This window comes from Pholcus phalangioides, unplaced genomic scaffold (assembly GCF_987345545.1).
Source record: "Pholcus phalangioides strain wild (caught in Gottingen) unplaced genomic scaffold, Ppha-v1.0 ptg000007l_1, whole genome shotgun sequence".
NCBI classification, from domain to species: domain Eukaryota; kingdom Metazoa; phylum Arthropoda; class Arachnida; order Araneae; family Pholcidae; genus Pholcus; species Pholcus phalangioides.
In genome coordinates this window covers 23,726,972-23,741,643 of record NW_028301600.1, presented here as the reverse complement: position 1 = coordinate 23,741,643, position 14,672 = coordinate 23,726,972, and the positions used below count along the sequence as shown (strand labels likewise).

General features: G+C 34.6%; 1 protein-coding gene across 3 annotated transcripts in view; it reads right to left on the bottom strand.

The window, feature by feature from the left end:
* Nucleotides 1-1,362: 1,362 nt before the first annotated feature.
* The window catches only part of LOC149085085 (uncharacterized), a 71,074-nt gene continuing 57,764 nt past the window's right edge, over nucleotides 1,363-14,672 (bottom strand). Inside the window, exons 7-9 of one of the 3 annotated variants that reach the window (XM_089232873.1) lie at nucleotides 7,169-7,269; nucleotides 3,480-3,574; nucleotides 1,363-3,302 (exon numbers count right to left, since the gene is read on the bottom strand). In XM_089232873.1, coding sequence (XP_089088999.1) covers nucleotides 3,148-3,302; nucleotides 3,480-3,574; nucleotides 7,169-7,269 — 351 coding nt within the window. In that variant the 3' untranslated portion in view covers nucleotides 1,363-3,147. Of the gene's footprint in view, nucleotides 3,303-3,479; nucleotides 3,575-6,800; nucleotides 6,992-7,168; nucleotides 7,270-14,672 lie in introns of those variants that run through there. The other 2 variants (XM_089232875.1, XM_089232874.1) reach the window with 2 other exon arrangements.

The following is a 14,672-nucleotide window of genomic DNA, read 5'->3' as shown; positions in this document are numbered from 1 at the left end:
TGCAAAGCACTTTAACAAAGAAATTTTTAAACAATTCCATCACCTTGGATTATCCAGAACCTCAAACTATCAAGACTCTACTGTATTAACATTTTTCACTTTAAAAGAATAAATAACCAACAACCAATTGATAATTTGAAATCCTCAAATTGTCTACACCAGCTTTTATGCAAATAAAAATTGTCAATGAATGATGTATCACAAGTACATTTTATGATAAGGAACTGTGATCTGATGGAAATTTCTTTTCTGAATGTCTCATATACAACAGTGGTGGAAATCAGTAGTAGAGATTGGAACATAACAGATTCACCTCTTCCACTGCGTGGCAATGACTGAAAATTGCAGTATTTAAAAATCTGCAGCTGCATGTACAATACTGGATACAAAAATGCAACATCTCAAAAGTGATTTTGATCTGAAATTTCCAAGACACATAAAATAGAGAAAAAGATACAATTTATATAGTTGACGATTCATTTACTTGCAAGGGGACACCAAAGTTAGAGATAGGGCAATGGATAAAAGTAAGGATGGGGAAAATAACAATTTGGTGGGCAATGGAATGGTCCGGGGGAGGGAGAGAAGCGGCGGATATAACATAGGATTCTATGGGTTTGCTTGAGTTGAGGGACGATGGAATAAAGTAAAAAGCAGCCAAATGTCAATTTTCTTAAAATTGATCATAATTATAAATAAAATTGTTTTTAATTAAATAAAATTACTGACAATATAAAATGATAGATATTGAATTTTAATTATGCAATAAGACTTAAATATTAAACTGATAATTGAAAATTTTTTAATGTCATTAAAACTGACAATCAAATTAAATGTTGATATATTGTATTTAAATTTTATTACAGAATAAATTTTTTTCAACACGTTACAATTTTACATCAAATTAAGATAATGTCAACCATAATTTACTAGTAATGCATCATAAAATTTACGACTCATTTTCTTATTTTTCCTCTTTAGATGTTTGCCTCTGCCATTTTTCAGTAGCTCAATCAGGCGCAATGGAAGTGTTTTGAACCTGATGGCACTCATCTTGAACTTTATATTGGAAATTTCAATTTCTCAATCAATTCTGGGGTGCTCAGACCTGTGCCACAAATTACTGTGGGTGCTCGAGTATCCACAGTACCCCTGGCTCAGATGCCACTGATCTTAACAACACTTGTCTAGGTATGTTCTTCAGTTGGTGAACTTGTGTAATTCGTGCTCACTTCCACTATACTCAGGGAGGATTTTTTTCATGTTTTGTTTTCATTATCTTAGAAATGCACCCTGAAATAATTTCTTTCACAGAAAGGGATATACACCCCACAAAATATAATCAGTAAATTTTTTTTTTTTAATTCATAAGAAAAAATTCTAGTTAATATAATTTTTTAAAGTAGGTTTGTTGTGCTTAGATTTAGACAGATATTCAGCAAATACCTAAGCATTATTCAGCCAAACTGAATATTCAGCAAAAGGGCAGCATTTCGAATAACAGCTGAATATTTGCCCCATCTCTAGATAAAGCATATACATGCTTTTTAACATCAACTTTTGCTCATATTTCTTTTCATCACCAATCAACACTTTACTGAAAAAGTGGACAGCAGTTTCAACAATAAGCAGAATTATTGACATACATGAAAGTGATTTACTGTAAAGAGCAGTTCCATGATACACAAATGAGTGCACTGTCGACAGATAATATATGGTAGTGTTATGTTCAATCGGGCACAAGCTTCCATCAAGAATTTTCTGTTAGACCATGGTTGATGAATGAACAAGCTAATCAACTCAGATGAAGGAGATTAGTGAGGAGTCTGCCACTGCATCACAACTAAGTCATTATACTATCATCTGTCACAATTCAGACTGTACACAATAGATTTTTGGGTTCTTGTAGCAATGTTATTGTCCAGTGTAGCATTTGCCTCTGACATTGATCCGCATAGCATCTGCATTGGTGCAAGAGCTAAAGCAAACTAGAGGATCCCATAATGAAGAGATGTTTGTAACTAATCTAACTCTGAACTCTCTAACTTGGATCATCATTATTCCCAAGCAGTAATAGTAGACAAAAAATATAATGATTCTGTTTATTACTTAGGTCCCCCAAAGCAGAATGTGCCAAAATGTGATCAATGTACCAATGGAAGAATCTGGAAGAATTTTAAGAATAATGTAGGAAAACGCTATTATGTATATGCAAATTTTTACCGCAGAACATTTTCAGTCAGCTGAGGACTCGTTGCAGAACATCGCAAAACATTCTGCTTTGGGGCTTAGGTCTACTATTTTTTGTACTTGTATCACCCGACTGCTAATCTCTTTCAAAAAAAAAAAAAAAATTCTGACTTATCCAATAAGAAATATATGTTTGAGAGCAAAAATGCATAGTCCTGTTTAACAAGGGCCAAGTATTTTCAATTTCATCCCATTTCTGCACTAGAATGAACACAAAAACTTAGCAGTATCATCATGATATCAAAGAGAAAATATATTTTAAAAGATCAACTTTTTTTGTGACTGAACTAAAGCCAGGTTTTGCCTGCATGCTCTTTAAATGCTAGAGCATTTTCAGTTCCAGTCTCCCTAGAGTATGGCACTCACAGTTGCAGATGAAACATTTAAAAAAAAAGTTCCCTTAAAGACTTATTTCTTAACCTCTTAATATAAAAACTTAGTTGAAACAGTTGTTATTAATACAAGATTCCACGAAAGACTGATTATATTTGGAGATGATGACTTGAGGAAGAAAATTCAACTCTGCCTCCACAGAAACTCAAACCCCAAGGAAGAAAAATTCTATCTTTCTATAGCTCAGGGGTAGAACACTCGTCTGGCAATTAAGAGACCAGGGTTCAAGTCCCCATGGAGGCAGAGTTGAGTTTTCCTCCTAAAGTCATTATCTCCAAATATAACCAGTCTTTTGTGGAAAGGACATATTTCTCTACATAGCTGTTATTAATTTCCAACAAGGGAGTTAGCATTTGAAAAAAAAAGGTGCCCATTGTGTTGAGTAAAAAATAAATAACCTTTGTTTATACTAAAACACAGATGAGAAAAAACTAATAAAAATATATGCAAACAGGTGATAAAATATTAACAATGTCAGCCACAAAATAAAATGCATTAACTTTCCTACAGTTTGATAAACACTCTGGGACAAGAAAATATTGCTATTCCATCATTTACTCTAGCAAGCCTGCTTTCAAATTTTTCTTTCTCTTCATCAATATTCAGAGAGTCCTCGACCTGCTGTAATATCGCCATGATCTTCAGAATTTCATCTTTAACTGGAAAAACAATACATCAGATGTATTCATGGTATACTCTAAGAAGAATGCTTAAACTAAATTTTTTGCTAACATCCCTGGCATAACATATTTGGCACTGCAGTAGTTTGATTTCCCACAGAACCAAATTATAAAAAAAATTACAAAAAATTAATAAATAAAGAGAGATAAATTAACCTTTCAGCAATAGCTCATATATTTGAAGCCTTTCCTGTTCGTTCATTAGTGTGAATCCAGGAGGCATATCAGTTATCTTCTTCCATTCAACAATACTATAAGAAATCATAAGGATGTGCACACACACACAATTTTGATTTTAACTATATAAATGAACTGATAAGTAATACATTATTGATCATCTTCATCACTATGTCAAGACAGAAAGTTGAATATACATATACACTGAAGAGCCAAAAAAACTGGTACATCTGCCTAATATCGTGTAGCGAGCCCGCAGAAGTGCCGCAACTGTCTGAAGTAGTGCTGGAGGTAATTGACACCATGAAATCCTGCAGGGCTATCCATAAATCCGTAGGAGTAAGAGGGGGTGGAGATCTCTTCTGAACAGCACGTTGCAAGGCATCCCAGATATTTTCAATAATGTTCATGTCTGGGGATTTAGGTGGCCAGCGGAAGTGTCTAAAGTCAGAAGAGTGTTCCTGGAGCCACTTTGTAGCAATTCTGGACGTGTGGGGTGTCGCATTGTCCTGCTGAAATTGTCCAAGTCCGTCGGAATGCACAATGGACATGAATGGGTGCAGGTGATCGGACAGGATGCTTACGTACCTGTCACAGTCGGTATCTAGACGTATCAGGGGTCGCATATCACGCCAACTGCACATGCCCCATACCATCACAGAGCCTCCACCAGCTTGAACAGTCCCCTGTTGACATGTAGGGTCCATGGATTCATGAGGTTGTCTCCATACCCGTACACGTCCATCAGCTCGAAGCAATTGGAACCGAGACTCGTCAGACCAGGCAACGTGTTTCCAGTCCTCAACAGTCCAATAGGTATGTCCTCACTGGTGCGTCTTCTTTCAGCAGCTTTCAACTTTCAATCTCGTTTTTTTTTTCTTTACCGCTGAACTCTATCGCATGCCTCAAGTGGCGTGCCTTTTTTCTGTCTTCACCTATACGGCTAAACCTTTCAATTCAGATGCCGATGCAACTGTCGCAGTGGATGCAATTTCCACATTTTAATGTGAAAATATGTGGGGGGAAAATTGCTCTATAAAAGACGGAATATATAGACGAAATCATTCTCAAAATTACTCAACTTCGGAATAAATTAAAAATTAAATCAAGTCGTTCGTCAACTTTACCCGAATATAGTCGAGTCAAAGAAATTAAGAAAACTGTATACGTCTATTTTGCCAAGTCGCAATCTAATACGTATTTAAATAATTTTTTTCGTTCAAAATTATAGTCAGCGCATTATTTTTCTCAAGTGTTTATTCATACATCAAAGCACTAAATCCGTGGTAATAGAAGTGAAAAACTTGAAATTTCCAAATTAAATAAATTTTCATAATAAAAAGTAGCAGAATATGATAGCCCAAGATGATCAGATTTAAAACATTTTCGCACACAATTCGAATATCAAAAAGGAAATTATTTAATATGTTGTTTCAAACAATGTTTAAACTTGAAATACCGTACTTTCGACAGTCAGTAACAGAAAATTTCCCTAGAAGAGAGTTTCTTGTACGCTCATCCCTAAACTCGGCGTGCTACTCGAAAGGTTGGTCCTGCGTACGCTTCTGGTTGCAGCTCTAATAATATTCATGAAAATAAAATCTGTATAAAACTGTACAGTTTTTGAGAAATAAGCGAAGATTATTACTGTGCTGAAGGGCACAGTCTGTTCCTCATAAATTCGGGCCCTGTGCAAACATTAATCTTTTCCCTCCCCCCACCCTTTTATATAACGTTCTTTGAAGCAACTTTTTTCCAGTCTCAAGCACAATGCTTGTTCCCATCATCAAAAAGGGTGTACCCTTATCAAGTTTGGCATACGACTGCTTGAAATCAGGATGATTTTAATCGTTGAATGTAATTTGTACAAAGTGTTCAAATTGGGACGTTAATCAAGTACTCGCAAACATGAAATCGGACACGAGCATCAAGCACTTTGAAAGCACCACAGTGCCCGCGAGCAGTAGGTTGAATATGTCTGCTACAGATTACAATTATGTAAAAAGTTTACATAATTACTCTCAAATTAAATTCCACGTTTGGAAATATTCTACGGAAAGGCAGGTTAAAAAAAATAAAGGAAAGAAAATCCAAATTTGTGGGCCTCCTAAAATTGCAAGGGCGAAGGGCACTTGCCCTCGTTTGCCCATGCAAGAAAACAGGCACTGGTAAAGGGGTCTTGCATCCGGTAAGGGTGATCCTCCAACAGTTGACTAAGTATTATTCGTGTGCCTCCACGAAATGTTTAGAAAAATGTGGAGTCAAGAGTTTCAACAGCACGGTGGACCTTCGATGAAAGTGATATTCGGAGGGCGTACCAATTTATATACTTTGAAAAATCATACCATTAGATCTTATTATAAATAGCCCTCCAACACATCTGGTTAAAGTTCTAACGCCGTGTCTGGGTGGCCCCGCGAAGAGCTCGTGAATTATTTATAATTACACAGCAAACCTCCGTAACGCGAGCTCTTCGCCAAAACATGAAAAAGAAATCGACCAGCATTTTAACATGAAATTCTACCAAAAAATAATTTTCAAGACAATCATTTAATTTATAATTTTACAATTATAATTACCGTTAATTTAAATTTACCTTCAATAATATCACGTAATGCACTACGTGACCTGAAGCCTTCAAAAGTGTCAATGTTTTTTTTTTTTTGTTGACGTCAAAAATCGAGAAAAACCTTATGAAAACAACACTGAATCTTCACGAAAAGGAAAGGGAAATTGAACGAAAATCCAAACCTGGTGGAGCAGAAGGAAAAGGAATGCCTCTTAAAAAATGGCCGCCTTTCAACAAGTTTGAGTCACGCCTGAGTGATTTACGACACGCTTGATGACAGGTGTGCCAGTGGAAAGCGCATTGACGCAGAAAAGACGCACCAGTGTAGACATAGCTAATGTCGGTGTTGTCGGGCCCAGGCGAGGCGTAATGCTTTGTGTCGTGCAGTAATCAAGGGTACACGAGTGGGCCTTCGGCTCCGAAAGCCTATATCAATGATGTTTCATTGAATGGTTTGCACGCTGACACTTGTTGATGGCCCAGCATTGAAATCTGTAGCAATTTGCGGAAGGGTTGCACGTCTGTCACGTTTAATGATTCTCGCCAGTCGCTGTTGGTCCCGTTCTTGCATGATCTTTTCCCGGGCGCAGCGATGTCGTAGATTTAATTTTTTACCGGATTCCCGATATTCACGGTACACTCGTGAAATGGTCGTACATGAAAATCCAAATTTCATCGCTACCTCGGAGATGCTATGTCCCATCTCTCGTGCGCCGACTATAACACCGCGTTCAAACTCACTTAAATCTCAATAACCTGCCTATGCCAGACACTTGTTGTGTTATATAGGCGTTGCCGACCGCAGCACCGTACTCTGATTGGTTCCATATCTCTATTTGCATACGCATGCCTGTACCAGTTTTTTTGGCTCTTCAGTTTAGTATGTATATACATATCAGTTATCTTCTTCCATTCAACAATACTATAAGAAATCATAAGGATGTGCACACACGCACAATTTTGATTTTAACTATATAATGAACAAATGATAAGTAATACATTATTGATCATCTTCATCACTATTATGTCAAGACAGAAAGTTGAATATATATAGAAAAACAACATATAGCAATAAAGAAAGTAATGTAACGAAACTTACTATGGTGGTATATAGCCTAAAGGATGTGGGGTGTCTAATCCTGGCTTTTCTATTGGGAAGCATAATTTATGCCTTGAGACAATAAATTTTGCTGCAGTTATCTAAAAAATAATAATATATTTTGCATATGTTTAAATTGTTGTAAATTATAGACCTGCCAACCCCAGAAGAAGAAAAATTCTACTCTATCCAAAAGCAGCACATAACATAACCCATTTTACAATTTATAGAAAAGAGGAAGAAGGTAACAATATAATTGTAATCAGCAAAGTAATTGCTGCATGACAAAAGATGATATGGTTTACTCTAAAATAAAACGTTCTCATGAAAAGAGAACAGCTCAAAAAGAAAAAAATTGTTTGCTTGTGTCTATCTTTTGACATTTGTGTGCAACCGTAATGCTTTTATCTATAAAAGGAAACATGTTTTCACTCACTAGGACACAATGTTCTCCTTCCCCCCTAGAGTTCACCGATCACATGAAAACATCAAAAAGATAAAAATTCACTAGATGGATCCTCAACCAATATTCATAAATCAAAATTTGACATTCTAGTCACCTGAATGATTAATATTAATAGAACTATATATAAAAGAATAATACAGTCGACGCTCGTTATAATGACCCCATATTATAATGATCATTCCATTACAACAACTGGAAGGATAAGTCCCAAATGTTTTAATATAATGAATAACCTATATGTTTTTCCTTTCAATGTAACAACCTTCTACACTGGTGAAATAAATTAAGAGAATTTTCATATTTTATCGAATTTCATGAAAAGAATTGAACTGAATGTAAAACCACTGCTTGATTTGACATTCTCTGATTCAAGATGGTTCTTGACCTTTCAAAATTTCTTCAACTGCTTATATATGTGCGCATTGATATAAACCATCTTTTTACAACAGATACGTGTTTAAAAAAGTTTATTACATCATATATGTAATGTTGATTTCTGTTATTAAATTATATTATTAATCTAGATAATCACTGATACTTAAAAGGATACTCTTATTGTGCATAACATTGAAATGTCTAGCGATCAAAATACTAAATTGTAAGACTAAAAATTTGGCAATGCTAGCTTATACATGAAGCTTAAACTCCTGTAACTTATCCTTAGTCAAACTTAGTTACTCTTACTTTTGCACTATGATATGAAATATTTACTAGCATTTATAATGCAACGGCTTTCCAATTCAAGCTGTACTCAAACATGCAAAAAAATGCTTTGGGTATCAAGTCCTATCAGCTTTGCTTTGGTTGAAAATACTCTTTAAAACTCTGTGAATTTATACACACTGAGTTTAAAAATTTTTTAGGGGAAAATAAATGTGTTTAATTAATGCATTAACAGATGCTGCGTGAGAATTTTTATATGGAATAAAATTTTGGGCGGATCAGAAAATTTAAATTGTCAGAATAGGTATTTTTCAAATACAAATACAACGCCACAACAGGCAAAATGCCCAACGAGGTGGCTGAGAAAAAGATTCCCATAACAGATATTGATGTCATATATTTAAAAAATACAGCAACCCAATTAAAAATATTAGTATTTTTCCTCAGTAATTTTTTTTTTTTTTTTGTTAATATTAACGCGATCCTCACATATTATAATTTTGAATATAAAACCCTTTAATCTACATAAAAGTAAGTGTTTTGTTATTTAACATATCTATCAGGTTAACAAAACTAGACTCTCTGGAACTCGACATCTATTATTCCTTTTGTTGGCCCAATACTAATTTCAATGAAGGGGAAACTAACTCGATACATGTTTGGCTTAACTCCGCTTAATTCAACTACGACTGGTTTTTACAATTGCTTGTGTTTTACCATTCTAAGAATTTTTTGACGTCCGTGGGTACTTTGATAATCCTTTGTTTCTTTGTTCAATATGATGGGTCTCTTTTTTGAGCTATGGGTGGGGTGTGCATGTGAAGAATGAATGTTTGAAGCCTCTTGGCCGGCCTATCATTTCAGTGGCATTTCCAGGATAGGTCTTTCATTTTTTTCATGGTCAAAAGAAGTGTGGTGTGATCCCTATTGGATGGTGAAATTGTCAACATCCAATAGGGATAAAAATCTTATCTATTGTCAGTTTTGATATTGTCTGTTGCGGAAAATGCTTTTGGCGGAACTCGGTTTTGTGATTTCTTGGAAAAGGAGTAAAAGAAAAAGAGCTAAAGCCTGGTTAGACGCTGAATATGTCATTTGGTTACCATTGTGAGTATTGACGGCCGTGAATGCAATGGCTCCCCGCAAAATTCATACTTTAAAATCAAAAGTTTAAATTTTCACAAACTAGAATCAGGAAAACTCAGAGTGAACTCGCTGAAGAATATGGAGTTGCACGGAATCCATTTCAACATTTGCTAAAAATGAGGGAATTTTTTTTTCAGCATTTGAATCTTCTTATAAACCAAGCAGAAGAAACATAAGAAATCAGAATTCAGCAATGTAGAGGAAGCAACTTTTTTGTGGCTCAAATCCCCCAATCTCACCCAATCCCATTATCAGGACCAATAATTCAAGGAAAGAAAAAGATTTTGCAAAAAATATCCATCAAGGAAATTAGGAATTATCCTAAGTATGAAAACTTTTCACAGAAAATTACAGAACAAAGAACATTGTGAATTTATGGATGTTAGAATGGATGCAAAAATTTCTGTTTTAGATGCAGTTAAAATGATTGATTCTGCATGGAACTCAGGCACGAGTGTCACGATTCGGAACTGCTTCTGTCATGTTGGTTTTTGTTCTGAGTCTTTAGAGAATACAGTAAAACCTCGTTAAGTCGTCACTCCGGTTAAGTCGTCATTTTTCTTCAGACCCTTCCAGCTCTCATAGACCACAATGTTATTAAACCCTCGTTTACTCGTCACTAATGTCGGTTAAGTTGTCACTGTGAAAAAGTATGAGAAAGAGGAACAGACTATTTTTATGGCTCCCATTAAAAAAAGAGCTTGTTAACAGCATTGCCATATGCTTAAAAGTCACCATAAAATCCTATATACCCAAACGGAACAGTTTAAGTTAACGAAAGTTACGCTGGGAAAGCTCATTTGCCGACTAAGGTTTTTGGAACGTTGGGGACTGTTCGAGCTAGATCTAATTTTTGCATGGGCTCTACTGGAGAAACCGCGAGACACCCAGGCTCTGTCGCAAGAAGCAACGTAATCATGGGTAGGGCATCTCCGGTGAAACCAAAATTAATTGATATGTCAAAGATTACATATAGTGCAAGGAAATCAAAAATTATGTAGATTGAAGAATAAAATTAATCAAGTTTAAGTCAACGTGCAACAGGCACGGATAATAAATAATCATAGAAAGCATGGGCTCTACTAATTTATTAGTAGAGAGAGCTATTAGTCTAATAAAAAAATTAGACATTCTTTCCCAAGTTGAGGTCTTCTGTTTACTTTTCCCTACCCAGGGCCCCTCCACCAAGTCAAAAGTGTTCGAGATTACTTTGTAGTTGCATCATGAACTACTGATGAAAAATTCAAACACTAAAATTAAATTTGATGTATATGTAAAATTAATGTGCAATAGAGAGTTCTGTTATGAAGAAAAGCTACTTATTCAAACAGTTGCTCTGTTAGTCTATAAATTGAAAATTACTAGTAGAAATCAAAGTCTACAGTACATTTCACCGCAATAAAAGATAAAAAAATTACTATTATTTTTTTCTTTCGCCATCTATAAATTTTATTAATATATTGTTATTTTGATTCATACTTTAATAAATGTCATATTACTTTAAATTTATACGATTTTCATAACATCGCACATAAAAACTGACGGAACTCCGCTTAAGTCGTCATAATTTTTCGATAACTTGAGGTGACGACTTATCGAGGTTTTACTGTAATTAATTTTTTTGGAGAAAATAATCGATTAAAATAAAAAGATTATTTCTCCTGTAGTTTCCTCCCAGATTAAGTGTGAAGAAAGCATAAATAGCACTATAGGTGATTGTATCGACGATGAATTTGTGAGTATTGACTCTGATCTTGTAACTTCAGGACTTTTAGCAGATGACGATATTCTAGAATCAATCACCCAAAGCATGTGCTCTATGTTTCGAAGAAATTGAATCAGAAAGTTCAGATGAAGTATCTGCACCATCTCTCCATGATGCACTAAAAACTCTAGATGTTAGATGTGATACGTCACTTCCTACACAGTCAGGAAAAAGCCGAACAATCGCGGTATAAACTGAATAGTGTAGAATTTTTTTTGTTCGGAAAGAAAAATAAGCAAATATACTTGATTACTTTTCATGAGGTAAATTTTTTTTTATACATTTTGATACTATTTTGAAACAACCCCGAATTAAAATTAATGAAAATTAGGATTTTATTTAATAATATTGCTGGAATGTATATAATTACATACACAAAAACGATTGGACAAAAAATTTAGAGTGAAACCCAGCTAATTCGACATCCGCTTAAGTCGACATGTCTGTCGATAGTTTTGGGGTGTTGAGTTACAGAGAGTCTACTGTATTTGACATCATTGACAGTTTTAATACCAAGTTAGTTTCTGGGGTCAAAAACCTAACCCCTGATGCTCTATCATACATATTTTGAATAAACAGCTCTATTCTGCTTAGCAAATTGAACACAAGTTAAGATGAGCTTAGATAAATAAACCATAAAATAATATTTTATATGTTCTAGACCAGTGATTACCAATGTGGGCATTTACACCCCTTGGGGGCAATGGAATGTTCCGGAGGGCGGTATAAGCTATAGGTATAACATTAGGTTGCGTTGGGGGCGATGGGAGAAAAAAGGTTGGGAAACTATGTTTCTAGACTCTTATGTTGAAAAATTGCAAATTATAATTAACATTTTGTTTTAATTATTGTTTGAAAATAAAACATTGTAATATGCAAAAAACTAAGTTTTTCATCATGTTATATATCTATTGTGTTCAAAAAATCAAAAGACATTCATTTAGGTTTTTGACGGTTTAAACCAAATTTTGATGCTTATCATATCAAAAACCCAATGCTGATTAAAACTACAGTGAAAACTCCCAGTGGTGTTTCACTCTTTCTCACAGCAGGGAGTGGGGAATTTTTGGCTACTGGTTCCGCTGAGTTGACCAACGAACCATAGATGATTCCTAATGTTGACTGCTTTGTTGTGACACAGGCAGGAAAATGTCAACATTAGTGATTCAGTAAAAAATAATATTTTTAGAAGTAAAAGTGTATAATCGTATTAATGAGCAAAAATTATACTAAATACGATAACATTTCAACAATTGGCAAGTATGAAACTGCGTTGCCACAGTTTAACATATTTACTTATTTGTGTGGTATGGAAAGATAGGGGTTACTTACAAGGGTCCAAAGGTGTCATCATGAAAAAGTTGTAAAAAAAATTACCATTAAGCCTACTCATTTAAATATACAGAAAAATAAAAATATCTGGCGTAGTTATTATGGGTCACAAAAAGATTGCAGATATTATTAATTTAAATGCTAATAGAGGTCGGAATCCCACAAACCCTAGTGACGTCATTCAAACAACATATGATCAGGTACAGCATACATAAAAAAAAGGGGGGGGGGGAAAAAAGTGTAATAAATAAGAAAGAAATCCTTTTTTTTTAAAATTTATGTATTATGCTATCTTGTCTCCCCATTTCTTTCTTTTTTTGTTATTTTCTCCCCTCTGTCTTTCGTTCTTTTTCTTCTCCTTGCTTAGGACAGAAAACAAAAAAGGGAGGTAGAGAGTGAAAAGAAAATTTTGTGCAGATATCACCAAGAAGCACGAGAGGCGAGGAATAACCAACTGTTGTAATTTTTAATAATTTTTTACGGCTTTAATAATTGAACTCTGCCGTTATTTTTTTGTCTATGTGTTTCTATAGTTGAGATGAATGTACTTTAATTTTTTCATAATTTTTTAAGGATGACACCTTTGGGCCCTTTCCTTGTTAGTTCCAATTTTAGGAATTGCAGAAAATGAAAAAAATTATTTCATATTTTTCAAAAGCCGATATGATATTAACTACAACATTAAGTACAAGATTTGATCTTATTCATGTCAAATAATTAATAACAATTATACTAAGGAAAAATATAATACACACAAAGCTCATTCACATAGTTACACTGCAAGTAAAGCAATGAGAAATAGAATTCACATATAGCTAAAACCATCAGTTATTCTGATTTTTTGCTTCTCATTCTTTCTACATTATTGATTATATAGTTTGCACAAAACAAGCTCGTCAAACAGAAAGATGTGTTATCACGCTTCTCCAAATAATCAAGCAGATACTGTAAGTGGTTGAGCACATGGTCCTGCAAGTTTATTTTTCACAACCCAGTAAACCAACTAAAAAGTATGATTAAAGTTCTACTACTAAACCACACATGCACCTTGCTTATATTCCTCTATGGCAGCAGTTCTCAACTGGTGCTCTCCGGGGGCTCCATGGCCTCTCGATGAAAATAAAAACAGCAAATTTGAAAAATTATAAATATTTTAAGATATTAGAAATATAAATCAGTAACTTTGATGGATAAATAAAAAATAGGCCTACAGGGTATCGTCATAAAAAATTTTTACCAAAAAGGCTCTGTGCGTGAAAAGAGGTTGAGAAACGCTGCTCTATGGAATTTCTAACCACTGAGCACATATTGGAATGTTCATGTATGCGTGTTGTGAACCTAACATGAAGTTTGTTTCTTTGGAATGCTTGTTATGTGTTCAAATAGTGCTGTATTAAAGCTCTACTGCATACAATGACTACTACTATCATAGTTTATATATGGACTGTCTATGAATTACAGATGCATGATAAAGTTATGTTCACAAAGTTAGGAAAAACTTATGAGCAGAGATGGCAATGACATGCTATAATGAATCAAATACCCGGAATTTTGGAAAAGGACCCATAAAAATTTGGTTCACATGTCTTCCGGGACACATTCTTTCTTAGTTCCAAGAAAAATAGAAAAAATCTCCCCAACTTCCCCCTTTTTCTACTTTTAACCATCTATCATGATGGTGCAACCTTGAAAAAGTGTTTTTACTACTTTGTATACTGTAATGTATTGATATACACGAGAGTTGTTGAAGAATAATATAACCAATATCTAGTTGTTTCCCTGAATGAGTGGCCGTGTACAGAAGTTTAAAATTTCGGAATTTTTATTCCCCTGTGGATTTTCTCCCTTCCAGTTACATACCAGAAATTAAGTTACTTTCGCAGTTATCTGCGGGCATTTAAAGACAGCATTTATACAGCATAAAATCACCTTGTTCCTACAAGACTGCAAATGCACATTTTTTGGAAATTTATAAAGAATCGAAACCCTCGTTCAAATTGTAAAACATTTTCCGACATCGTTCACAAAAAAACATGAATCTGTAAGAACTCTACCTTGAATATCCACAGACATTGAATTGACATCGAAGTAGCGTTTCAATTGGGGTCCCAGAAGCCACTGCAGTAGTGTGG